Here is a 27,423-nt window from a genome sequence, read left to right on the forward strand (position 1 = left end):
GGTCCCAGGGGCCACAGAAGCTGCCGTAAAGCCTGATTGGGGACAGCAGTCGCAGCCATTTCTGAGCCGAAGCAGCTGAGTGGGTGACTCAGGATGTGTGAGTGGTTTGTTTCTGTGTGTTATGGCGAACCAGAAAGTTCGACTCTTGCGCCGCGGACGCCGACGCGGACGCTAACCTGCGCCGCGCTTGTGCAACCGAGCGTTCACCCGCGTACACGCGCACCAACGCAGTCCGGTCATAACATCTTGTTTTCGTTTGCCTCTGCGGTGGGGTGGGTAGCGCCGGTTAGGCGGTAGGCGGTATTGTGTTTTTTAGTTACGGTCTTGTTTATTGTAACTCGCTCTGACAGGGCGGTGGGGATGTTTAATGCGTGTGTGTAACGTGATAGTGCGTCGGACAGGTGTTATTCGGCGGGCGGGCGTCGGTAGGCCTGTCTGATGGAGGTAGGCTGGGGGAGATAGTAATGTGATATGACACGCGTCATGTCGCGGCACTGGTATGGTAAGGCTAATAATGCGTATTCTGCTACAGCCCATTCATCGCTCCGCATTAACCACTGAACTATCAATCGATCCCTGCCTATGTAGTGTCGTTAGCCGTGGCTCAGCTACGCTCCTCTCACTGACCAGGGCCTCGTTTCATAAAGCGATTCCGTAACTTACGCCGGTTTTTGGTCTTGTATTGCAAGTGCATGTGAAGCGCTAAGGATAGTTTGAATCGTGGAATTTATTCATCTTGCAAGCAAGAATAGAAGGGAGAAGGGGAAATCAATTTATCGCTTCACATGCGCTTGCAATACAAGCTCAAAAACCGGCGTGAGTTACGGACTCGCTTTATGAAGCGAGGCCCAGGACACGTATGTGATGGCCACACACTGCCACAGGTGTGCTGGGGGAACCTGGGGCTCCCGCTGCTCGTCACGGCGTGAATCAATTGCGGGGAGTGTAACATTGCTAGATGTGGGGAGAGGTGGCCATTGGAGGATGGAAAGAGGTAGTCAGGGTAGGGATTACTCAAACCTATCTAAGATCCCAGCCTTCTGACACGCCTGTGTTTGTGTTTATCCAGTGACGTCTGCTCAACTGACCGGCCAGCAGGGCCGACCGGGGACGGAGGGCTGGTCTTGGCCGTCGGCCGGCCGTCCTACCCCACCATCCCCCCTCGGGGGAGGGGGGGGAGGGGCCCACCCCGTCCTGGCCAAACCGACGGCCGGTCGCCTGTGCTCAGTCATCCCCTCCCCACCGCCCCCTGACAGGCTGCCCCACCGACCGAGCGACTTCCCTGCCGCCCTTGGACTTCACGGACAACCAACCCTGCCTGGACGGAGGGCTCCCACCCCGCTCAGACCCCATCGCGTGGCTCGGGCTCCCTCCATGACCGTCTGCAATGTGGGGTCGCTCGGTCTCGTATGTCATATGCTGGGGAAGGGCGGCCGATGGGGTGCGGTGCGGGCGCGGGCGAGAGGCGCCAGTGGGGTGTGCTTTGGGCGAAAAGGGAGGGCTGCTGCGAGGCGTATGGGAGGAGAGGAACATAGGTCATAGGAGAGGGTTACGGGGGTACGGGTGACCGCATGGAAATTATGTGTCGTTCCCAGGAACCTGTTGTTATTAGCCTGCTCGATAGTCTTTGCTCAGCTAAAAACGACATTTTTCGAGTTATTGCAGTACGTTCTTCAGTGCATATTGCGAGCTTTGCAGAATGTTTGGAATTTGGAAACGTGATGATATGAATAAAAACCATTTTATAGATTAGCATCATGATTCACCCTGCGTTACACCAAATCCAATTCTGCCTTGCGCGGCCCCTCATTTGACATCCCATCACTGTGCAGTGTGCAGTATGCATGGCTCCACTTGGCCGGCTCCTCTCCCATTATGACTACGTTTCCATGGCACAAGTTAAGCCGATTTTGAAAAATGGATTTGCTCCATCATAGCATTTAGGCATAATGTAAAAATGTAAATACATATAGGATTAGGTGCTATAGTTCGTTTTTTTTTCAAAAGGACGCTGGCTCAAAGTGCAATATCGAAACTCTCACGTGAGTTTTGGCAGCTTCAGTGTCTGGCCAAGAATTTCTTACCGAAAAAATAATCGATTTCAAATTGTGCACGGTAAGTAGCTGGAAATTGTTTCTTAAAAATGATCATACTATGATGACGTCACTGGTGGCAGCGGGCACCCAAATGTCCGTGCAATGGGACAAGTGTCAACGAAGTTGGGAGAAAATTAGTTTTTCACTGTTGCCGAGCATAATCGAGTAAGCGGTTCCGTCCATGATAGTTATACGTTACATTGCAATACATGTTTGACAGCATGACGTCACCACTGTTCCCATATCTGGTTCCAAAACGCACATATGAAAATTATCGGGAAGAAATCACATGTTAAAATTAGTCGACGTTCGATTTTCTCAGGTTCAGTTTTTGCTCGTTTTGGCGGCTAAAACACGTGCTTGTTCGAAAAACATACTTGGAGCCAGCGTCCTTTTGAAAAAAAAAAACGAACTATAGCTAAAACCATATATACGCTCATTTTTTTGCATAAGGTAAATAGTTTCCGAGAAAAACGCACGTGAAATTTCGCTTAATCGATTAAACGTGTCATGGAAACGTAGTGATTATCTCCTTCTTTGTCTCTCTCCCTCTGCGCTGCCCATCATTGGCTAAAACGATGGAGCTATCTTGCTTTACACTGGTCATTATGTAACGATCCGGCCATGCCACTGGTGACTGAGCATATTCGATGGCATACCATGCCTTACTGCGCCTCACAGCGCTACGAGACACCACTGCATCTGCTGAGTCAGTGGCGTGCATCTTGAGACTTCCTGGAAACTCTGCCTGATGTGTGCTGAACTGTTGGAATTGTTTTGATGCACTGCGCACTTTCGGATAGGCTGTCAGTTAAACAAATAAGTATTGAGTCTTCACTTCTGTAGTTTTGGCGAATGACTGCCTATTTTGACTGCCCTACTGAATGATGACTCTGGAATTGGTGACTGATGACCGTTTGGTGAATTGGTGAAATGGTGGCCGTTTCGTTGCCATCGTGCAATGCCCCGGTGGGATGATGACTGTGACTGCTGATATCCTGTCTTGCTTCCGCTTGTGGGTATCACTGCAGAAGAATGAATGATGTACCTTCATGGAAAAAATGGTACCTTGATGGAAAAAATGGACCTTTTCCAGCAGAATGGTAACTAATGTAACCTGACCTCATACCCCGTATTCTCTTGCCCACACCTGTGCGAATGTGTGACTGATGTGACCTGACGACTGATGTGGCCCTCTGTTTACCCGCAGGTGATGGTTTCGGACCGACCCAAGCCTCACGCGTTTAGCATCCGGGGTCTCCAGTTCATGTCGGTCATCGAGCGCAACTTCCACGTACAATCGGACAAAGAAAGGTATGCGTGCTCACTGGCCACAGGGTGTTTAAGTTGAGGAGAGCCGTGTGCTGCTGGAGTCGTGCAGGGATAGAGACTAAGGAAAGGTGCATATGTGTTGATGCCTCAGGACGAAGTGAGACACCACAGTCTATCTGTTTGGTCTGCTTTGTTCCGTCTGTATCTTTGTTTGGTCTGGTCGGTCTGTGTCTGTGGCTCTGATCTGTAAGAGTCTGGCTCTTGCCTAACCTGCTCTGGATGATCTGGTTCCGACCTTCAAACAATTTGCCCGCTCAGCTGGCAGTTCTAGACTCGGACATGCGCCACACACCATGTCGAGCTCTGTATACAGATGTGTGTTTTCTGTCCTCGTGTTCCATCGGAGACATGTGCCACTCCCCCTTGTTTGTCCCGCTCTGTGACATATTCCCCCTCCGCGCACCCCTTCCCTGTACCAGTGTACTCATCCAACGTCTGCTTCCCCCACCCATCCTTCCCTGAATGCTACACTCCTTCCAACGTCTCTCCCCGTAATGCTGCTCAGTGCTCATCTCCCCTATTCTGAAAACCCTGCATCCCCTACACCTCCCCCCTGTCTTCATCGTCCCTATTTCTATAACTTACACCCTCCCCCCCCCCCCCCGTCATTCCGCAGGGACGAGTGGACGCAGGCGATCTCATACGTCATCAACAAGCTGGCGGATGACGATCGGGGCGGCGGTGACGTCGAGATGGGACGCGTGGCAGAGGAGGATGACTTCTCGGCCAAGTTCCGAGCAATGTCCACCACTCAGAGCAAACACTCGGGAAAGAAGAAAGTGGTGCGTGGCGGTGATGGTGGGGAGGGGGCTCGCTCGGGGACAGAGGTGGGAGCTATTGGGGTCGGGTCGATGAGGGAGGAATGATTTCGGCAGTTGAGTAGGACATATTCAGCTTGGGAGGGTAGGCTGAAGAGCTTTTGTAAATGGAAATTCCATTTCGGGAACTGTTGATGTTTTGATCAAATTTGGTTCATCAGGCAGCATAACACACCGCGAATGTTTGTAAAATCACTCGCTGAATTTCCATGCCCCACGCATTGTAGCAACTTTATACGATAAATATGTGCAACTGGCGACTTGGGTTTGCTAAACTGTCAGACTCACTCTGTGACCCTGCCTAGTGCTTACGTCACAGGCCCCATCGTAAACTCTCTGCATTATTAATCTCACCCGTGTTTATGTCTTCCTTCTACAGACGTTCGACAATTTCGAGTTCCTGAAGGTGCTCGGGAAGGGCACGTTCGGCAAGGTGATCCTGTGCCGAGAAAAATGCACCGGCCATCTGTACGCCATCAAGGTGTTACGGAAGGACGTCATCATTGCCAAGGACGAGGTGACGCACACGCAGACGGAGAACAGGGTACTACAGCGCACCAGTCACCCCTTCCTTACGGTGAGAACTCAGGGTACTACAGCGCACCAGTCACCCCTTCCTTACGGTGAGAACTCAGGGTACTACAGCGCACCAGTCACCCTTTCCTAACGGTGAGAACTCAGGGTACTACAGCGCACCAGTCACCCCTTCCTAACGGTGAGAACTCAGGTTACTGCAGTGCAAAGTCACCCCTTCCTAAGGCACCAGGTTTTTCTAGTTAGGACTTTCCTGGTGGAACTCACAACACAACAACAGCACACATTACAACACTACCACATTTCAGCATCAAGATTCAGCAGCAAGAAATGTAAGTACTCAAAATCCCTCTCGGCACTGCCACTCTGGCACCCTTTCTGGCTTTCCCTTGCACTTGCTCCCACCGGACGTCACATGAGCCGGTCTAACGTAAACTTTGCTCTTGATATTGCCTTGGGCCGGAATAACATAGCCGGCATTAAAGTAAAGTAAAACGGAAGATCTGGCTAATTGCAAGCTAGTAACTTCCCCTACCCCGACCAGGGCCTCGGCCTGTCGGGAGCAAAATTCAAAAAAAAAACCTTCCTAACGGTGAGAACTGGGTACTAGCGCCACCCCCTTCCTTACGGTGAGAACAGGCCGGGTACTACAGCCATCCCATCCAAACGGTGAGAACAGCCTATCCTCACCAACCATCCCATCCTCAGGGCTGGTGAGCCGTGGAGAACGGAGAGAACAGGCCCGACGGTTGTAATTAGTGATGTCAATTATGGAAAATCGGAATACCGATACCAAACCAAATACCAACCAAAACCGTGGAGAAATACCGAAACCAAACCAACTTAGGAACATGAGGAAAATACCAACTTTTTACCGATTTCTTAGCCTCTTAAACATTAGCGAGGGTTCATGATACCAACACAATACCAAACATATTAGGATTGAAATACCAAATACCAAGTTGGTATCGGTTTGGTATCGGTATACCAAAAAGTTGGTATCCGATTGACATCTCTAGTTGTGATGGTGGGAGGTGTGGATTTGGAAAGTCGAATCACAGTCCCGCTTTTACCGGATGTCTCAATAGTCGTTATGGGAGAGGAATCTTCGAAAGATGTGATGAGGCAGCTGGGTTATTCTGAACTTTGTTCACAGTAGTTGGAAGGGTTGTGTGTAAGTCCGATCGCATTTCCCGTCCCTCCCATCTCGTGCCATCCTCATCCAGTCCGCTCTTCGCTCTCGTTCCGCAGTCGCCGGGCTGAGATCCGTTTATGTTTCCACATTGAGCGTTTCATCCTTACACAGTATAGGGATATCCGCCAGTTCGGCTTGTTTGCGCCGATGTAAGTGTTTGGGCGTGCCACTGCGGGCGGTAGATCAATGGATTCTGTTCTGTGGTCCGGGTGACAAGTTACCATGGTGATTGCCGGGCCGGAGTGGAGTTCCGCTCCCGACTCAGTCGAGTGCAGTGTCAGACGGTACGACCGGTAACGAGATTGCAGTCCGAAATTGGGTCGCCGTGCTGTCTGAATCCAGCAGTGGCAATTGTCTTTGGTCTCGGTGGCAGAGGAAATGGGGTTTGTGGTAACCAGTAGCTATCTTTTCGAGCGGGATGTCGGAGCGAGGTTGTTGAGTATAACTGTTTTATTCCAGCCTTCTGATTAAAAGCTGGGGAAGAGCAGATGATCTTTCTTATTTCAGTTCTGACATTCGTGAGTTCGTTATAGCAAACATTTATGAATATGCTTGTGGTCAATCTCAAGCTGTTTTTTTTTTTCAAAACGGCATGTCGCAACTTCATTTCAAGCATGTTAACTGTCATATGCACTATGCAGATCCAAACATTCACCAACAGTAACTGCCTTTAGCACTGAATATCGCCAACCTCTGCCAGAATATATGTATAGCAGCTCCCCATCGCTCCTGTTTCGCCCCCACAGACCGCTGAAATACTGATATACCTCTAACCTCCCCCACCCTACCGCCCGCGTTAACCATTTCCTGTGCCCCTTTTCAGTCACTCAAATATTCGTTCCGGACGCCGGACCGGCTCTGCTTTGTGCTCGAGTACGTGAACGGCGGGGAGCTGTTCTTCCACCTGAACCGGGAACGAAAGTTCTCCGAGGAGCGGACGCGCTTCTACGGCGCGGAAATCATCTCGGCGCTGGCCTACATGCACAAGAACGGCATCATCTACCGGGATATCAAGGTAGGAGGTGTGAGACGGAGCTTCATTGAGACATTAGGATGAAGGGAAGAATGATACCGAGATCGGATGTTCGAGACTAGGGAGGGCAGGGGCAGAGGTATAACGGCAGGCAGACGGGGACGAGACTAAGTGGGAGGCATAGAAAGTGGGAGGCATGAAACAAATGCGGAACGAGACGGGAGGGGCTGTTGCCAGGGGAGCCTCAGCTCTATTAATTGAAAGTTGAATCAGTGTGCTCCATGACGGCTGCCATTTTAGTTACAGCAACGAGAGTTTGTGCGCACCCATTTCGGGCATCAAACAAATGAGTGATAAGTGTGGCTGCATGCTAATTAAAGACAAACTGGTAGACTAGCTGCGGAATTCTAGCAGACTCAGGCTCAACAGACTTCCAACATTCTCAGAGCAGGGCTCGCCATTACTAGCCTTGTGTTATTGTCCCTTAGTCCATCAGCAACGCTCTCCGCCATCCGATGCCTCCACTGACCATCACCAGGAGCCATAATCGTTGCCAGCCACCACGGAATTAGTTATCCAATCCGATCGCTACATATTCATGCGGGTTTTGTCCTATTCCCTGTCACTAGCGGCTGTGGCCTGGCATCGCGCCCGTCTTATGGCTGGGGAGATCAGTGACCACTGTCCTGTCCTCAGTTCTGTCTGTTAGTTGGGTGTTAGGTAGCAATAAGGGATAATAGTCGACTGACCTTGACGAGTGATGAACTTTCTGAGATGTAATGCGTCTCATTGATTGGTGCTGTTTCCTGGTTTGAGGCAATGAAATTATTGCCTCGTTATGAGGAAGTCACGGTTCCAGTGGGACGGGGATTATGTGTCGCAAACTGTGAACAATGATCAGTACAGTAGTCCAATCATATTTGGTGGCGCATCTCGCTATGATTGCAGCAAAATGCAGTCAGCGATCGGTCGGCATCTGTGATTGTTTTTGGGCGGTAGACCTACCTCGGACTCACCAATTCTCACTACTCTGGCTGTGGTTTCCCACCGTGTCTGCGCTGGTCAGAAGCGATGGCTGTTCTGCCCAGTTAAGAGCAGTTAGTCTGGTCGACTTTAGCCGGGTGACAGCCGGGTTTGTCTGGCCGGCTGCGGACAGCGGCGGGCGGAGGCTTCGGCCGGCGGTCGGTGGCGATTGAAGCCAGGTGGATCGATCGGGTGCCGGTCACCCGGCGGTGGCACTGCGCTGGCGGCCGGCGGCACGGGGACGGCACGAGATGGTGCTGCGGGACAGTGCGGGCGGCCGGCGGCACGGGACGGCACGAGATGGTGCTGCGGGACAGTACAGGCGGCCGGCGGCACGGGGACGGCACGAGATGGTGCTGCGGGACAGTGCGGGCGGCCAGCGGCACGGGGACGGCACGAGATGGTGCTGCGGGACAGTGCGGGCGGCCAGCGGCACGTGGACGGCACGAGATGGTGCTGCGGGACGGTACAGGCGGCCGGCGGCACGGGGACGGCACGAGATGGTGCTGCGGGACAGTGCGGGCGGCACGGGGACGGCACGAGATGGTGCTGCGGGACAGTGCGGGCGGCCGGCGGCACGGGACGGCACGAGATGGTGCTGCGGGACGGTACAGGCGGCCGGCGGCACGGGGACGGCACGAGATGGTGCTGCGGGACAGTGCGGGCGGCCAGCGGCACGGGGACGGCACGAGATGGTGCTGCGGGACGGTACAGGCGGCCGGCGGCACGGGGACGGCACGAGATGGTGCTGCGGGACAGTGCGGGCGGCACGGGGACGGCACGAGATGGTGCTGCGGGACAGTGCGGGCGGCCGGCGGCACGGGACGGCACGAGATGGTGCTGCGGGACGGTACAGGCGGCCGGCGGCACGGGGACGGCACGAGATGGTGCTGCGGGACAGTGCGGGCGGCCAGCGGCACGGGGACGGCACGAGATGGTGCTGCGGGACAGTACAGGCGGCCAGTGGCACGGGGACGGCACGAGATGGTGCTGCGGGACAGTACAGGCGGCCAGTGGCACGGGGACGGCACGAGATGGTGCTGCGGGACAGTGCGGGCGGCCGGTGGCACGGCACGGGGCGGGACGCTACTCACCGACGCGTCCCAAACTATCAGAGCAGGAAACCCTAAATGTCCTGCCCTGCCCCTGTCCTGGCTGATCCTTTCCCTGCGCTGTTCTATCCCGTTGCCACAGCCCTTTCGTCACTTTCCTCACCTCTCCCTCAGTTGGGGTCTAATGGTATTTAGAGTCCAACTCTCACTCATTGACTGCCAACTGCAATCGCTACCGCCGCCACAGCCGCACAGCAGCAGTAGCAGCAGCTTTGTGCTGGTCCTGCGGGTTTTGTCAGGCCGTGCCCGTTTTCTGGTGTCGAAACTAATGAAGCTGATTAACGATAATACATTCCAACTAGAAGCTCCGGCTTCCGAGCGAGGCCTGCCTGCATCAACCCGCTCAATACTGAGTGTTGGGAGTCCCCGTGGCGTATCAAAGCCGTGCGACCGAGCCGCTGTGACTGCAGTCCGCTGGGTCAAAGGCCCGGCTCAGAGTGCTGTGTTGTTCGAGCATTAGCTCACCGTGATGATGTAGGTACTAATGGCATTTACGTAATGTCGGTAGATGACGGATTTTATAGTTGTCGCGTCATTAGTCTGTCTAGGCAGCCGGCCTGTCGGTTCCCGTCATGGCCGTAATGTGACGTCTATCCTAGAATCAGAAATGTTCAACGAAGATCGCTGCGATCGCTAAAAGCGTACCCGTCCCATCGTTACCAACCCGAACCGACTGGGCTGCTACCGGCACCGGGCTTCGGTAGTGGTGTCGGCTCGTGACGACGCATAATATCCTGATTAACCCCTGTCGCGGGGCGTCTAAATCGGTCTCAGAGAAGCGGGAAGAAGGTCTGGATGTGTGCTACCGCGCAACCTCTGGTGAGATACTAGTCAGCGGCAGTGTCCCAAAATTTGTAGATGTGGGTGGGAAACGACATCGAAATGCAAATCATTTTCCACTCTCACCTCCAGTTTTCAAGCCCAATTTTCCACTCCCAATCCCACCGAGAAGGAGCAATTGCGGGAATGGTTGTTTTACATCTGTCACAATTGTAGATAGATTAATGTTTTTGATCATTTTCCCACTCTTTTTGGGCCTTACCTGACCGACAATTTTCACTCTCATCCTTTTTTTGGTCAGCAATTTTCCCCTCTGACACCCAAGCAAAAATATGATTTTAGTACACTGGTCAGCGGTGAATGTCTGTCCCAATGACAGACTCATGATGACTTGGCGACTATGCAGATGAAAACCGTGGGTCGGGTAGGGGTTGGTAATGGTCTTCCCGTCCAGTGTCGTAGGCGGGAGCAGCTGGGGAGAAGAGCCACGTGGGATGGTCGTGATGCCAAGAGGAATGAATTCGTTAAGTGCATCGGCACGGGAGACGTCGCGGGGTCGTCATACGCGTCCTTGTGCAAGGACAGTGCACTGCTAGGTGAAAAACGACTGGGGCGCTGATGGAAGCATTTTATTACGGATATTTTCCTGTAATATAACGGTTGTTGTTTGTCTTTCGATTATTTTTATTGTTGGTACTGTATTTCTGTATATTTATGGTAACCCAACATTGCCTATTTCCCGCACGTATCCATTTCAGGGCATTTCTGTTTGAGATTTTATCAGAAGCGTTCACCAATGGTATCCGTTTACTGTTGCTTATCGTTCCCTAATGTGACTGGTTATATAATGGCCAGTTGACTTCTGTGCGTGCCTTTGCCCGTGGTCAACATTCACTCCATTCTCCGGTGCCATTTTCCTGTTCTGACGTCAGCTATCCAACGTCAACATGTGAATGCCGGATGACGCGTCCGCAGTGGTGTGCACACGCTTTGAAAACCTGCTGATGGCCTGTGTGTTTTGCTAGATGGTGAACCTGGCTGACCTGTGTTTTTTTTTCGGTTGGCTTACATGCCGCTATCCTTTCTTACTCTTCTGTTTTTCTGATTGTCATACCAGTTGCTTTTTGGCGGTTGAAGAACCTACTGACCTGTTTGCCTTCTGTCAATTTGAGGACCTGATACTGACCTCTTTTTTCTTCTTTCAGTTGGAAAACTTGCTCCTGGACAAGGACGGTCACGTCAAGATCGCCGACTTCGGTCTCTGCAAGGAGAACATTGTCGATGACACGACGACCAAGACGTTCTGCGGCACACCGGAGTACCTGGCGCCAGAGGTCAGTATGGGTGAGGTCAGGTCACGGACGGGACACCGGTGAGGTCAGTGTCAGTTTGGTTGTTATTACGGAGGTTTGTATGTGGCCGGGGCGGGCCTGGGAAGACTGTGTACTGTGTAGTCGGCGTTAGTGTCTGTATCAGTATCCGTGCTGTGCGGGGGATGGATGCGGGCTGGGGCAAATTACGGTTAGTGCTAGTCTCAGTGTCAGCGTTGTCTCAGTGTCGCTATTTAGATATTGTACCAGTGCTAGCATTCAGCATTCAACATCCATATTGACGTCTGTGTTTATATCGGGCTCGGTGATTGACAGTGGCATTGATACCTGATTTTGTGATCTTGCATTCATACCTTATACCTGGCGGTCTAAATATGGATGGAGTAGGGATCGGGTGGCAGCGACAGCCGCTGGGATCCCTGGGGAAATCACCGACAGACCCCGGCTCCAGCCACCGCCGCCGGCGGCGCTCTGTGGGCTGAACAGATGACCGTCAACGCGGCAGGCAAAGCAGCTAGATATAGGGCCTGGGCAGCTAGTAAAGCTATTTGGTACGGGATGAAGTGACATCTATCTGACTTTGTCGCCTCCGACAGTGACAGGCCCAGACCACTCTGAGTGCACAATCAGGCCTATTCGAAGTTATTGCTGTCATCTCAGAGTTGGTGTCTCACAGAGATGACCAAACTCAACCTGTCCTCACATGTAGACTCCCTGCTGAATGCAACGCATTAATGTATTCTCCACGACTTCTATCGCGATTCCATATTCTCCTGTTTCCAAAATATACGCTGCTGCAGGCCCTGAAGTCATTCCTCCCAAGTATTAGTCTTTCCCACTCCTACCCTACTTCCCTTCTCTCCAAACTCGTCAGACACCTCCGCCCAGACTCTCTCTGAGCTGCCCAGTTACCGCCGCCAGGCTCTCTCCGAGCTACTAAGTTGCCGCCGCCCACCCGTCTCGGTGCACCAGTTCCGGGCTGTTCGCCGAACTCCTCCTTATAATAGCTCTGTCGTCGGGCGCCGAGGGATTCTTCCGCGGCTGCCGAGCTTCAACTGAGGGAGGCGGCTGCTCTACCAGGGAAGCGGACGCCTCACAGGGCTTTAGATCGTGGAATGGACCGAGATCTGAGGGCTGGTAACGCCCATCGCGACATGAGGTGTCCTCTTTGAGGGAGACTGCTCCGGAATCTCACAGCAGGTAGAGAGAGCTGGCTCGGAAATGGGCGTGGTCTTGTTCCTTGTACCGCACGAGCGAAAGGAGGAGGCCACTGTCTCTTCTATCCCCGAACCTAACCAACCAGACTACAGGAGCGAAGTATGCATTGCCATGGGAGCACCTCAGGGGGCGTTGTTGGCGCAATACGGAAACTGCTGGTCAACCAGCGGTGAGTGGGTCCTGTCGTGCTCGTGGGCTGTGACATTGCCAGTTACACTAGATCGGTGTGCGCATAGCGCTGGGGCGGGCACTAAAAGTGGGACGTTGACCAGCACTGGAAGACGTGATTTATGACGTAGGCTTGCCCTCTGTGATACTCTGGGTCATTGGAAGTTGTTTGGACTGGCTCTAGTATCCCAATGCAATTTACTGGACTTTTTAAGCGATGTCTTGAAATAGGCTTGGTGTTCCCTTTGATGTCCTGAGTGTATTCTCTTTCCAATATTGTTATCATGAGAGCGTATGATTCAAGATCTGAGATCCGTTATTTCATTTGGATGGCTGAGGTCCTTTGGCATTACCCTAAATCAGCCTCTCGGCTTCCATGGACCGCTCGTTGTACAGAGCCTACGACCACTCCGCGACTGCCACTCGGCGACTGGCTGGGCCTGCTGTGGGCCGCAGTGGCTGTCGGGAGGCCTCCCGTCGTGGCACTACCACGCTCCCGCAGCTGGCACTGTTTGTATCACGGGTAGCGGTTCAACTCCCGAGACGACCAGGGGCCCGGCAGGGGCGGTGGGGGCGGCGTCTACATAGACTGGCAACAAGGGTAGCGGGACTGGCGAGACTGGTAGTGGAACTGGCGAATGACGCGGGCGGTAGCTGGGGTGGCTGGTGGGAGTTTGCAACCTCAAGGGCTGTGTGGTGTCCTTCTCTATGTGCTAAATTTGCCTTGTGCTTTTTGAATGTTTTTTGATGGATTATTATTATGTGGTGGCAGGTGGGGTGCACTGTTAACAGCAGGAAATTGCTGTGGTGCTTATAAAATAGTATTCATTTCTTGTTGCATTTTATCAGGTCTCTATTAATTTAGGAGGCTGGCCGAACTGGCGACCACTGGTTGTTGGTTCTGTTATTTATGCTGGAAATTCAATTAACACTGATTCGTTATGACGAAACACTGGGCTGTATGCATTCCATATGCATACAAATTCCATTTTGACGAGTCGTATAAACACAGCCTAGTTGCTGGTCGCCTTGTAACCTACATCTTCTCACAAGGGTCAACTAACAGTCAACGCTCTGTACAACGCTGTATTTTGCTGCTGTTGACCGACTTTTAGCGCAATCGTCGTATTTTGAGTACACCCCTGTCATACACCGCACGGATCCCCACATGAATTATTGTCAAACCCTGGCTTCATTCTGCTGTCTGTGTCACCGTTTGTTGGCCACCGCGTCGCTCTGGCCTATGTTGCTTCCAATGAATATCTCGTGTTTGATTTCAGCGCCTGACTATTCCAATATCAGCATAAACGGTCCCCAAATCAAGCTCTGCCGGGACACCATTGCCATTGCAATGACCGAGCGCCCCTAGAACTTCATCATCACCATCAAGCTATGTGTAAACTGATGTCGCATCCCCTCCTTTGCTGACCGTCACTTCTTCCGCAGGTGTTGGAGGACAACTACTACGGTCGAGCAGTGGACTGGTGGGGCATCGGCGTCGTCATGTACGAGATGATGGTGGGCCGGCTGCCCTTCTACAACCGCGACCACGAGCGGCTCTTCGAGCTCATTCTCGTCGAACAGGTAATTGAGTGGATGAGGGAATGGGAGGGAAGCGGAGATGAGGGAGAGGGATGCTGGTGTGGAATGTATGGTGACCCGGGTAGCAGGAGAATGATTAATACCGTCTTTTCAGAGGGGCGGGTGACAGCGAATAGGAGATTAATCTGATCCGTTGTTTTGCGTCATATTTGTGTTTTCGTGTTTTTAGTATGAATAAATTACCCTCCCTTTGACGAAACACGCTTCAACAGCTCCCGCACACTTCTGCTATGTCCTCCCCACGCTTTTCTCTCCCATGATGACCGACCCCCGCCCGTCCCCATACTGACTCTGTCCCCCCTCTTTTCACCAGGTGCGGTTCCCTCTGTCGCTGAGCGACATGGCCCAGTCGCTACTGCAGGGCCTGCTTCAGAAGGACCCGGCGCGGCGGCTCGGCGGCGGCCCGCGAGACGCCGAGGAGATCAAGGAGCACCCCTTCTTCTCGCCCATCAACTGGGAGGACCTCGAGGCGAAAAAGGTGAGGACTGGCCGCGGGCTGGGTAGTTGGGCACTGAGGGGGAAGATGGGCATTGACTTGCGTTACGAAAAAGGTGTTAAGCTTTTGTTAGTTTGATTCAGAGGAATGTGATGATTTATTTTTTTGTTGATGTAAAACAATCGGCCTGGCGAACTCCATGTGGACTAACAGCTCGTATGATTGTCTTGCTTATGAATTACAAGCGGAGTAATTCGGAGTTCTTTCGGGAGACTGGCTCAAGAGCGAAGTGAGATGTGCTCGCGCACTTTTATATTATTATCTGGTTGTCCAAGACATGCTCAACAGTCAACTACGGCTTGATCACGTCCTGACGACCTCGCCGATTGCCACCGTTTTGCTATACGCTTGCACCTGGCCTGACACTGTCTCTCCGCCAGATCACCCCACCGTTCAAGCCCCAAGTGGAAAGTGAGACCGATACGCGGTACTTTGACTCCGAGTTCACCGGCGAATCGGTGGAGCTCACCCCTCCGGAGAACGCGCCGCTGGACGCCATCACGGAGGAGCCCGCCTCTTACTTCACCGCCTTCAGCTACCAGGACTCGCCGCGATAGGTGGCGCCACCCGCCGCTATAGGTGGCGCGGCGGGCTTTGGTATAGGTGGCGCTGTCGTCGGCCTGTGATAAACTTGCTCCACGGCGGGGGCGGTTTGTGCTGGGAGCGCGGTGAGCTGGCGCGGTGCGGTATCGTCCGGGCCGGGGCGGTGCGAATGAACTCGCCGCTCGACGGACGGTGGCGTGTCTGGATGCCAGACCCGCCTCCCCTCCCCTCCCTCGGCCCCGCTCCCGCCCCATGTTGGCTCGGCGACCGGTTTTGTTTGTCTGAATCATGTGTAGTTTTAATCGGATGGCCTCGACACTGAGGCCGGCGGGCTAGCCGCCGATGTCTGTTGCCGGCACGAACTGCGTGTGTCTGCGTTCGTGCGAACGTATACAGTGTCTGTGTGTCTCTGTGCGCCCCTCCCCGCTGTTCCCCTTCCCCCAAGATGGCGGCCAACTGGACACTGGAACTCAAGAGCGCGACAACACAGGGATAAATGCACTCTCTGACAGTGGACCTAGTGGATGATGAGCGTGCGTCCGACCGCCGCGGCTGTTATGAGTGGAACGGTGGTTCGGAACTGTGGACGCCGCGGGCGCTACACTAGTGCCACCTATTTGTGGCAATTTGAATTAGCAGCGCCACCTACCGGACGGTGGTCTTCGCGCCCGCGCTAAAGGGCATGAGGGTATGTTCGTGAATGAACGAGTGCGAACGTGTAAGTGATACGCGGGTTAGTCAGAAGTGGTTTCCTTGTGTGAAATGTTCCCGTATATTGCGTATACTTCAGCAGAACTGTCCTCCATGCCAGTCAAATACAATGGAAGCTGCCGTATGATGCATGACTTTAATGTTGTCCGTGGTTCTATGATGGTTGCAGGCTGCACCTGGCTGTGGAACCTGGAAACGTAAGCGTATAGAAACTGCGGGGCTAGACATGATACTGACATGCTCGCACCTCCACAAATGAGTGATGTAATGGATGTTGTTTCACTTATTGTCTCATTGTTTATCGCTAACACTGCCGTTCGCGTCAGTCACAGACTCAAACCAAATACTGTTACCCGGTCATTATTTTATTTGGTTCGGTTAATACCGCTCCGACGGATAATGTATGGTACACAATAATGCTACGGTATAAATTCGGGTGCAACACATCACTAGTCTCCCGACATGACGACATCTACCGTCTCAGATAATGCCGTTTTCACCGTTTCGTCAGTCATTTCACCAATAATCTCACTTCGCCCAGCTTATTTAACGCTGGGAGGTTCATATCGCCACTACGCAATGCCATGAACCGGCGAGACTTGGAAATTTCCCTACTCGACAACCCTTACTCGAACAAAGTCCCGGGACACGCCTCGGCTTGCAGCCTGACGCTAGTAGCTCGTAGGTTGTTGCTCATTGTCCTAGATGTCGCTCGTGGTGACCCTGCCTGCCTCCGACCCACAGGGCGGGCGACGGCTCACAGCTGTTCCAGTGGCACATCACGGCTACTTCGGTGATGATCACAGCTGCTTTTCTATCCATTCGACGTAGTCCCTGACGCGGGTGTAGACGGCCTCCCTGATTCCGCAGGTGTGAGTGCCGAACGACGTCACTCCGACCAGGTACCAATGAGTGCCGTGAGGGCCTGCGGGTCAGTCACACACCGGTCAGTTGTCAGACACTCTCACCAGGTACCAGTGAGTGCCGTGGGAGTCTGAGTGCCGTGGGGGGTCTGCAGGTCAGACATCAGTCAGTAGTCACGATCACGACACTCCGACCGGACCTCAGTGAGTGCCGTGGGGGCTGAGGGTCAGTCACACACCGGTCAGACACTCCGACCAGGTACCAGTAAGTGCAGTGAGGGCCTGCGTGTCAGACATCAGTTAGTAGTCAGACACTCTAACCAGGTACCATTGAGTGCCGACGGCCTGAGGGTCAGTCATACACCGGTCAGGAGTCGTAGCGGCTCGAGTGGCCATTCTGGCGGAGCAGTGGAGACTGGAGACTGGCTGAAGGCAAGGGGGAGGGGGCAGAGAAGCTTAGCGGCCTCTGCCTTCCTCACTTCCCACTCCTCCCACTTTTCCCTTGACAAAAAAAGCCCGTTCTCTCACTCACTGTGCGTCATCAGCGGGCCACCGGAGTCGCCCCGGCAGGTGTCTACGCCAGTACCCTCGCCGGCGCACAGGCGGCTCCCGAAGGCGGCCGTCAGGCTGCGTCTGTAGGTGTTCTCACACCTCTCCGGCGCCACTATACGGATGCTGGCCTCCTGCAGCTCCGGGGTGAAGCTCTCCGCTGTCGGCGACAGGACACGGTTGTCACAACTGTGAGGGTTAGGATGTCACTCGCTTGTTGCTTCGTCCTCAGACGTTCAAGGCTGTCGCCATGGCCAATCACAAACCTTTCAGTCGTTCCTAGTCACTCTTACTCATCCATACTCCATAGTCACTCAGTTATTTAAACATTTACAGCGATTTGCTGGAGCTCTCTGACCAGCACATACTGCTAATTAGCCCCAGCCACTCTCAAGAGTCCACAGACCGTCCCCAGCCACTCACAGGAGTTCGCTAATCGTCCCCAGCCACCCACAGGAGTTCTTTAACCGTCCCCAGCCACTTACAGGAGTTCGCTGACCGTCCCCAGCCGGTGATGAAGACGCGACTTCCAATGGTGTCGTCGGCACCTCCCCGCAGTCGGGCCAGGTCGACGGGCAGACAGACCGGGCGGACGAAGTCGGTGAACGGTTCAGCAGAGCGAGCCAGGCGGATCACGGCTATGTCGTGCTCCAGGGCGTTCCCGAAACGGCCCTGCGAGGGTGTCGGAGTGGTGTTAGGGGTCACTGTCAGGTTTGTCTCTCCTTGATCTCAATAGCTTTTGGTTTTGCGTTCGGTGTCAGCGCATGGTGGCGGGTGCGGTTCAGTTCGCTTATGAGCAGGGGTCAGGCTGTTACAATTTGTGGGTTGCTGTAAAGCCGAAGTAGAAATGCATGAATTTTAGACCTCCATGAAATTAAATTAACGATTTATCACGAAATCACGTTCAAATCACGACGCCGCGCCGGACCGTAGATTAGTGCTTTATGTTGGTACCAGCGGCAAGCGATCCGTTTCACGCACCTTGTAGAGCTCGTGGGGCCGGGTGCTCTCGATACGGATGTCCCTGAACCGGTCGGCGCAGTGACTCCGGTTGAACGGCAGACAGTCGGGATCGGTGTTGAAGTCCAGCTCGCCGAGACGGACCACCAGACTGAAACGGTACAGACGCCGTAGGACGTAGCCGTCAGTCGTCCGCCATAGATGAAGTGGCTCAGCAATATGGATCGACCGATGCTATCAGCTCCAGGCGCGGATACAAGGGGGGGGCATGGGGGCCATGCCCCCCCCCCTTGGCCGATTTTTTTCCAAAATAAAATAAAAAGTTAAAAAGTTAAAAAGCTGAAAAGGGGGCCTCCTGAAAATAAAGTGGCCGAAATCCGATGAGTTTTTTTTTTTTTAACCTACCCACTTAGTTATTTCTTAGAAGACTAGCTGAGAAGACTTCTTTGTTAGAAGATTGGTAAAGCTTTTCATAACTTGGAGGTCTCTTATACTCACAGAGATGACCACTTTTACAGGGCCTCCTAACCTGCACAGAGGGCCTCCAAGCCTGCACAGATGTTGAGATGTTGCCTGAACAGCTAGATAAGCTCAATAGACGCAGTTTTTTTTTGGGGGGGGCCCAACAAGTGGGAAGATGGGGCCTCCAACAGGTGGGATTATGGGGGGGGGCCTCCTGGTTTCTAATGGCCCCTCCCTTGGAGATTTTCTGGATCCGCCCCTGATCAGCTCTTATATTGATAAACGGTATGATTTAATAAAATGTTTGCCTCCTGGTTCATATTTTAATTTAAATCGATCGACTTTTTATATAAACACGACTTCTATTTATAGCCAGATTCTCATTTGATCTCATTGGGGATTGCTAGTGCAGAGTTAGCAGAGACTACTGAAAAAATCCATTGCTTTTCTAATCTGTCAAAATATTTTGATGTGAAAACGATTGCAAACCCCTCCCCCCCCCCCCCACCACCAACTGCCACGACCTACAGGAAGTTGGATACGACCTTGGACTCGAGCTGTACTTATTGTTTGTACTTTGCCCCGCGGCGATACAATGGACCACGTGACCAGTCACCAGTGCCGGTACCGGCCTCTCGACCAATCAGAGCTCTGAGTCAGCTGACTGACACGTACGAGTACGACGCGATGTAAACCAAATGTAAACTTCCGCCTCGTACGGTCAGTGTGAGGGGAGTGGAGTGGAGTGGGGGAAATGGATATATCATATAAGTGTGGCCAATTTTGGTAATTGTGCGTTGGTGAATTGCGTTACGTATTTGTGTAGCGTTCGTGGTTCTCGCGGTGTGATATTGTGCTGTTTTGTAGCGATGTTGCCAAACTTGAAAGTGCGTGGTTTTCGTTGCGATAACTCAAACTGAAGAACTGAGGGACGCGCTGCGAATTGTTGCGCAGAATGCGTTCACGGACAGTGGTTCCTGTTGGACGACATGAGAAGGGAGTGCTCTTCGCGAAAATGAGTTGAGTGGGAGTGAGTCGTTGGACGTAGGCCTAGATCAAAAGTCAGATCGATCAGCTTAGTGTAAAGAGACTAGTGACCAAGAAGCGTGCCAGTGCTGGCCCGTTGCCGCGCGAACGTCAAACCAAATTCAGGTTGAGGTTGACAACGGGAGAGATATTCTGCCTGAACTGGAACTGGATCGCCGACAAGGTAAGTTCTGAGAAATCTTATGAGACTGTAGCTCTAAATGTCTAGTCCTTCGCAATGGATACCAACCTGAACCATGTTTCGCCGTGACCCAACCCACTCACCGTTCGCTACGCTTTGCTAAGATTCATCGTGATCGGTTCACGATGGGTCCAGACTCCAGTGTTTCACGCATTAGCGTCGCCACGGGGGGGCAAGCGGGGCAGCTTGCCCCCCCCAACCTCGGACCGGGCACCCCCTGAGATCGATACAGATCCGATGAGATTTTTGAGTCGGGAAAAATGGGGGTACCTTTCTGAGAATGCCTGTGAGGTCAGACTCGGTTGGAGCGTGCAGTTCAAACCAGAGTCTGACTCGCAGTTGCCAAAATATTCAAGACTCCGAGTCGAGACTCGGAAATGTCAATGCTGTGATTCGTTCCATGTTCCTAGTTCGTTCTTTATTACACTTTACAACTGATTTTCATAAGTTTTGGAGTGCTCACACAACTTACGTTCAAAGCGTGAAACGAAACCTTCGGGGCCTTTCTCAACTCTCGTCAAATGTCTGCGACATGCTCAAGTACCGTACAAGTGTCGCAGGGCTCATGAGCTTGCTTTAAACAAAGGCTCCCAAGGAGCTCCACTGAGCCCTAAAGAAGGTTTCAGAGGGCCCAAACCGGCCTCGGAAAGTCCCACTGGTGTCCATGTTCTCTGAGGGTCCATACAGGGATCTTTGAGCCTTCGAACATTTCTGAGAACCTTAGCCCTCGCCGGCCGAGGGGGGGGGGGGCGGGTGCCGCCCCCCCATAGGTTTTTTTCGCGATAGCTCCGAACACGCTGGCGATAGAGAGCTGAAACTTGGCATACCTGACCTTTGATCCAAGCCGCATCTTTTGACACCAACCGCATTTTTTGGTCAGGTCAGGTCACTGACCTATGACGTCATAAGTGAACCTCTGCACGGTCTTCAGATGTCGCAACTTCGCAACGCCCTCACTGCCAGAGGAGATGTCACAGGGAAATGAAACTTGCAGGATCTAGTATCCATTATGAGTCTCACGACTTGTATATCTCGGATTTTTCCTAAAGGTCATATGAGGTCAGGTCATTTTCGTGACCTCACCATTATAAGTCAATGGGGAAAAATGAAAACTGCTTTTCTGGCGCCGGTAACGATCTCCAACTATCTCAAGCACACAGAATCGTGATTTGATGCACTCCTTGCAAGGTTAGATGCGTCACTTGTGCAATGTTGACCTTCCGTGACGTCATTTATGACGTCATTAAGGTCATATTAGTTTTTCGTCAATAACTCCCGACCAAATTGAGCTAGCGAGTCGAGAAAGCCACCAATGGACTCAGGAAGACCTGCCAAATCGAATAATATGCGACATGACCTCTTTCGACCAACTTCGTGACCTGGGGGTGCTGACCTGACCTTGACCTGAGGTCAACATCCTAAGTTGACCTGACCCGAACAAAAAGTATATCATTCGACGCGCCTGAGCGAGGCGAACACGATGCTGCCAAAATCGCGGCTCTGCGGCCGTTTTTTGCGAAGTTATTCACCAAAAACTGAACCGTACCCTGGGGCACTTGACCTGACCTCAGAGGTCACCGGTTGACCTAGGACCTTAAAATCGGGTACAAATCTCTGCGTCTCGTAACGGCGCACACGCTCGTTTTTTCCGCGACGCGCTAGCTCCACCAGGGGCGAAACGGCGAGGGGGGGGGGGGTCGTACCCGCTCCCCCCCTCGGCCGGCGCGTATGTAGAAAACCAATAGGTCCGGCGGGGGTTAACTGGCCTCTGATAGTTCAGCCAAACTATTGAGACTTTGCTAACCCAAAGCCGGCATCTGAGGGGTCACAGCTCACGTGTTCCTCTGAGGTCCGCAACACATGTTTATTATGTCCCTGCGTAGGGTCTTTAGGGATTCGAAACAGACCCCGAAGGTGCATACGTTATCCGAGGACTCCAGGCTCACCCTGGGCCTAGTCTCTTAGCGCCCGCCGCCCACACTGGCTTCTTAGGGCCCCACCTTGGGCTCGGAAAGCCCTAAAGCACCACGTACACGTAAATATTTGAGGTGACCCACGCCGATCTCCGGGATCCTAAGCATGCTGCCGAGAGTCAGCAGTCAGCACTGACCCTGAGTGACCTGAAATGGCCTGAAAGTCCCAAACCTATCTCTAAGGGATCCCTTGCCGCTATGCTGTGCGTAACTTTTGGTTCCGTTGAACAGTTTTTGCTCGCGTTTGCAGCGCTTCCCTTCACACGAAAAACGGGAAACTTTTTTCACACTCGAGTGAACAAAACACTTCCTCTCACCATGGAGCAAAGATGAATTACCTCCGATTCAAACTTCCGACATTCACTCTCCGCCGAATGCCCAACTTAGCTATGATCGGCGGCTGGGATAAGTCCTATACATTTTTACGTAAAACCTCTGCATGCATGCGTGAATGGAGGTTTTAGCAGGGTGATCCGATTAAATGGAGCGTTTTTCACCTTTTTCTGGGTAATGATTATGAGCGTCGAGCGTCTGCACACCGCCAGCGGCCCTCTGCAGTGCGTCGGCAATCGCAGCCACTATACACTAGTGGCTGCGATTAGTAATTCTACTAGTCGTTTTTGTCATGAAATTTCAATATTTCGATTTTTTTTGTATACTATAATTCTACTAGTCGTTTTTGTCATGAAATTTCAATATTTCGATTTTTCTGTAAAAAATTACATGTCATAGCTAGAAGAAAACCTTTGTCACCATCGGATTCCTCGCACCATTGCGCATTGAATGATATGTAAAACGAGTGAGTTAAGACTGGGGAAAGGCAAGTTTTAACACAAAATTTGATTTTGCCCCCCCAACCGAAAATCTCTGGCGACGCCTATGGTTTCACGTCTCACCAATGATTGATTTAATACCGTAACCAATGGTATGGCCAACTCACGGTTCGCCTTCGCCGACTCACGGTTTCCCGTATGGGCGGCTCACGGTTATCCGTGACCGACTCACGAGTCACGACGCGGCTCACCGTGACACCCATGGTTCTCCGTTACCAACTCACGGTTCGCCGTATGGCCGGCTCACGGTTATCCGTGACCGACACACTGCTTGTCGTGGCTGACTCACGTTTCTCCATGATCGACTTACGGCTCACCTTGACGTTCACGGTTCTCCGCGACCGGACCGACTCACGGCTCGCTGCCTGTGACACTCACGGTTCTCCGTCTCACCAACTCACGGTGCGTCATATGACAAATTCCTGGTTTGTCGTGACCGACTTACGGTTCTCCGTGACCGAATCACGGATCGCCGCTACCAACCTCGGTTTGCCGTGACTAAATCACGGTTCTCCCGCTCCGTTACCAACTCACGGTTAGCCGCATGACCGGCTCGGTTATCCGCCACAAACTCACGGTCTGCTGTGACGGACTCACGGTTCGCCGTGACACTTCGCGGCTCAACGTGACTCACTTTTTACCGTGCCCGACTCGCGGCTCTCCTTATGACCAGCTCAAGGCTCACCGTGACACTCACGGTTCGCCGTAATCAGCTTATGGTTCACCGTGCCCGTTATTCACGGCTTACCGTGACCGACTCACGGTTTGTCCGTTGTCGTATGGCCAACTCACGGTTCGCTGGTGCCGAGCTGAGTAACGCAGTGGGCGGCCGTCACCACATGATGGGACGTGATGAGCGTCCCTCCGCACTGCCAGCGGATCTCCCGGGCCCCAGACACTGTCCAACAGAGATGACCCGTTGTCAGACATGAGACAGGAGGCCGGAGGGGCTGGTTGATGCATGGGCTTCGCGGTAAAAAAAAGATAATAACCGTGCTTCGTCAATAAGCCATGTTCGCCTATTGACAATGAACAAATATCCTGATTTTACAGCGCACTCAATTCACTAGAGGCGTTTCCGTCCCAAAATAAGCATTTATTTCGAGAGGCGCTTACATGTTGTGGGTCTTAGGTCTCGAGCGCCACCACGTCTTTCATATAGCTTGTAGCTGTGTAAGTTGATCTTTTTCTTTGTCGGCAGCGCATCGGTATATTCACGGATGCAGTTGGTAGGTACTCGTCTGCTCGACTGTGATCATTGAATGGCATGTAGCCTTGCAATGGCACGGCAAGGAGTCAATCAGGCATCAGCTGCAGCGCCGTGTACTCTCACCTCTGTATCCGATGGAGACCACCCAGGGCCACGCGCCGATCTCCGCCGTCTGCCCGCCGAAAATCCGTGACAGGAACGTTCTCATACCGCACACCGACTCATCGGGCAGCTTGCTCGGGACGACGGGCGCGGCAGGGGTCACCGCGGGGTCAGGGGTCACGACGGGGTCAGGGGTTACCGCGGGGTCAGCGGTGGGCACAGGCGCGGGGGTCTCAGGTGGAGGCAGGATCGGATCGGGAACGGGGGTCGCTGGTGGAGGCAGAATCACATCGGGGACCGGTGTCACTGGTGGGACAAAGGGAACCTGCGGAACGGGTGTGACCGGGGCCGGGGTGACGGGATCGAGTACGACCGGGGCGGCCGTCTGAAGGCGCGGCAGCCTCGGCTTCTGGGGTTTGGTCGTGACGGGCGCGATGGCGCTGAGTTTGCAGCAGACCCGCGGATCGTGGGCGGCGGTGAAGTGGCATTTGAGCGTCTCCTGCCGGAGCCGGAGCCGCTGGAATGGGTCGGCCTGGTTGCGTTTGTAGAGCCGGAGCAGGTGGTCGAGGGGCGGGCAGGCGCGCAGCTCCGTACAGAGGCCGTCACTGCCGTCCGCGGTGGTGCAGCGCGGCACGAACGGGCCCGAGTCCGGGGCCTGGCGCCGCTCTGGGAACAGAAAGGCTTACATGCTTAAGTTCCGCCGCCATCCTAGGCCTGACGCCGCTCTGGGGGACAGGCAGGGGCACAGGGTTATGTTCCGCCGTCCTTCAGGATGTGGCACCGCTGTGCAAGGTTTAGAAATGAGGTCACATTGCAACTCAATGAAATGGCCGTCGGTTTAATAACTTCAGTCCCACACAATTCACATTCCAATGTGGAAAGAAGGAAAAGGATGCTTTCCTGTTGCGTCATAAAATCCAATTTAAATTTGGTGTGTCATGCAAAAAAGCACTGTGAAACGGTGCTGCATCAAAGCATTGTGCAAGCATGAATCAGACTGCCGATCACGTGTTCCACATAATCGGTGATGGCAAAATTATCGAGTCGTTCCTCCTGCGGGACAACATGCCGCAAGCAATGTCCGGAGGGACCTGCAGGGTCGACTTTTTTGTTTGTTTTTCGCCTAGTTACATGGCGATTGGCAAGACGTACTTGACAGAAAGAAACTTATAGAAGTTGAACTGGTACAAAAGTATACCTAAACATCTTACGAGGAACCTCTTCAGCAAAACAACAATGCATTTTTACTGTTCAACAACGGGTCCAAGTCCGATCGACGGAGGACAAAATAGGTAGCCAGCACAATGATGAGTTTGTGTTTGCCTGAGTGTCGGGTTAAAGACGGGAATAGATGTAAAATGTTGGCGCCAGGTGAGAAAAGTTTTACATTCATCCGGCACTGATGAGTCTTTGCGTGCATTTCTTTACCGCTGCAGCAACCTGACCATCATTCTACCAATGCATCAAACATGGAATGGTCCGTGTTTCACCGAGAACCATGGGCATCTGTTCGATTGAACCACAAAATTTATTTAGCTGACCCAGTGAGCGAAAAAGATAAATCCCGCTGTTTGCTCTAATTAGCCCCAAACGGTCTTGCCCACCACTGATGAGCTGGACTCACCTCTATCGTGTGCTGCGCGTGCAGAGCAGGTCAGCCCGGCCAGCACCGTCAGCACCAACAACAGGCCGACCACCGACGGTCGTCCGGTCTCCATTCTTCACTGTCCTGTCCGACCCGCGCCGACCGCCGTCCGTCTACCACCCCTCGCCGCCGCCAACAGTGCCGGCTCGTCGGCTCGGCGCGGACACCCTTCTCACTCGGGGAAAACCGCGAACCGACAGGTTCCCCGCACTGTGGCAGCGCGGCGCGGCGCTCGGGAAGGCCCCTCGGTACCCACTCTGATGGCGAACCCATCACGATTTACAATGCATCGAACTTGCTGTATACAACGGTCGGGGATAGGCCAACTTTCGGACTGCAGAGCTAAGGTGATTTCCCGCCGACCTGCATCTTCTCTGGGCCTACATTCACATTAGCATAGCCGCCAGTTACGTTAACACGGCGGCCGCTGGGCCTCCGCGCCACCCGCCGGCCGCTGGGGGGGGGGGCATATAGTTGCCCCCCCTTTACTTCTGCGACGATATCGTCGCAACGCGAAGAGATAGAGAAGCGAAACTTTGCACACATCTTCCTGAATACCTAGCCGAGGTTGTGTCCAAATTTGGTGTCGATCCCATTTGAAATGACGTCACAGTGACGTCATAAGTGAAATTATAGATTTGTGACTCTTATATTCCTCCCTCACGATACATCAGATATATGGGACCGAATATAAAGGGTCGATTATTGGTCAGAAACTAGATGGAAGTGTAGTTAGATATTTTAGGATGACAGCAGGTGCTGTCTAGTTCATTTACAGTTGAGTTTCATGCTCAGCGTCATCAGAAACGGTCCATATCGGAAAACGACAAAACTTTATGACGTCACTGTGACGTCATCTCAGGTGCTACAACCACCAAACTTTCCTCAAACATTGCCTAGGTATTCATTTGAAGCTATGCCAAGTTTCACGTTCGTAGCTCATCAGGTTTCGGAGATATTTCACAAAACGTAAAGGGGGGGGGGCAACTTTATGCCCCCCCCCCCCCAGCGGCTCGTGGGTTAATGTTTGAGCACAAACGAATGGGACTCTCGGAGGTGTAAGGTCACACTATGAGTATGACAATTGTGCTGAAAAAGGTCGTGGTCAGCACGCGAGCCAGGGCGGCGGCCGACACTTTTCCCTCTTATAGCAACACCGTCATGGCTCCTAAGTAGGTATAATGACCTCTTCACCTCTCTGTCTCATAGGCGGCGGAACGGGGAGGGCACCGGGGCACCGTGCCCCCCTTTGATTTTGACATTTTAACATTAGCCCTATGGGCGTTACGTGGAAAGAATGGGACCAAAAGTCGGCAGTGCCCCCCCTTAACTAAAGGTGTTCCGCCTCTACTGCTCTGTCTCCCCGTGAGATCACTGAGGTCATCCCAACCGTCTCCCAAACCGTATAGTTTTCCCAGCCGTCCCCTGCCTTACCCGATGTCCTCCACCATCCCCTGGCTGTCCCCAATATCTGCATCACCCACACTTCACTCGAACTGCCTTTCCGCAGTGACAAACGAACGCGCGTGGCTATTCGTCTTGTCCTCAGTCGCGACGCTGAATACAACAGGCCTTTGTGCAATGACTGAGGAGCACACTGAACAATGACGAGGTCTCTCTCGCTGACAGCGTTACATACAAAAAGGTCGTTTTCCTACAGCACTGG

General features: G+C 53.0%; 2 protein-coding genes across 10 annotated transcripts in view; one reads left to right on the plus strand and one right to left on the minus strand.

The window, feature by feature from the left end:
• Positions 1 to 16,059, plus strand: part of LOC122384138 (RAC-beta serine/threonine-protein kinase-like) — a 47,226-nt gene extending 31,167 nt beyond the window's left edge. For all 8 annotated transcript variants that reach the window (XM_043371177.1, XM_043371179.1, XM_043371176.1 and 5 more), the window contains 8 exons: positions 3,307 to 3,410; positions 4,045 to 4,210; positions 4,626 to 4,823; positions 6,799 to 6,990; positions 11,069 to 11,197; positions 14,027 to 14,164; positions 14,496 to 14,660; positions 15,059 to 16,059. In XM_043371177.1, the coding sequence (XP_043227112.1) occupies positions 3,307 to 3,410; positions 4,045 to 4,210; positions 4,626 to 4,823; positions 6,799 to 6,990; positions 11,069 to 11,197; positions 14,027 to 14,164; positions 14,496 to 14,660; positions 15,059 to 15,235 (1,269 nt within the window). In that variant the 3' untranslated portion in view covers positions 15,236 to 16,059. The remainder of the gene's footprint in view (positions 1 to 3,306; positions 3,411 to 4,044; positions 4,211 to 4,625; positions 4,824 to 6,798; positions 6,991 to 11,068; positions 11,198 to 14,026; positions 14,165 to 14,495; positions 14,661 to 15,058) is intronic.
• A 219-nt stretch (positions 16,060 to 16,278) lies between these two features.
• LOC122384139 (phenoloxidase-activating enzyme 1-like) lies at positions 16,279 to 26,139 on the minus strand. 2 transcript variants are annotated; one of them, XM_043371182.1, is made up of 7 exons: positions 25,737 to 26,139; positions 24,134 to 24,778; positions 23,593 to 23,698; positions 18,326 to 18,455; positions 17,830 to 18,016; positions 17,328 to 17,504; positions 16,279 to 16,857 (listed from the first exon to the last, which is right to left on the minus strand). In XM_043371182.1, the coding sequence occupies exons 1-7, from the start codon at positions 25,828 to 25,830 to the stop codon at positions 16,733 to 16,735; spliced, it is 1,464 nt and encodes a 487-aa protein (XP_043227117.1). In that variant the 5' UTR covers positions 25,831 to 26,139; the 3' UTR covers positions 16,279 to 16,732. The 2 variants fall into 2 exon arrangements, with proteins under 2 accessions (XP_043227117.1, XP_043227116.1); XM_043371181.1 differs by having other exon boundaries at positions 16,280 to 16,857; positions 24,134 to 24,793; positions 25,737 to 25,989.
• Positions 26,140 to 27,423: the final 1,284 nt, after the last annotated feature.

Source organism: Amphibalanus amphitrite, unplaced genomic scaffold (assembly GCF_019059575.1).
Source record: "Amphibalanus amphitrite isolate SeventyFive unplaced genomic scaffold, NRLGWU_Aamphi_draft 000182F_arrow, whole genome shotgun sequence".
Classification (NCBI taxonomy): Eukaryota; Metazoa; Arthropoda; class Thecostraca; order Balanomorpha; family Balanidae; genus Amphibalanus; species Amphibalanus amphitrite.

Excerpts from the sequence above, each read along its gene's own strand:
- LOC122384139 (XM_043371181.1), bottom strand. The coding sequence starts at position 25,830 with ATGGAGACCGGACGACCGTCGGTGGTCGGCCTGTTGTTGGTGCTGACG. Across the intron at positions 23,699-24,133 it reads GGTCTCCATCGGATACAGAG|TGTCTGGGGCCCGGGAGATC; the intron begins GTGAGAGTACAC and ends TCTGTTGGACAG. Across the intron at positions 18,017-18,325 it reads GGCCCCACGAGCTCTACAAG|GGCCGTTTCGGGAACGCCCT; the intron begins GTGCGTGAAACG and ends ACACCCTCGCAG.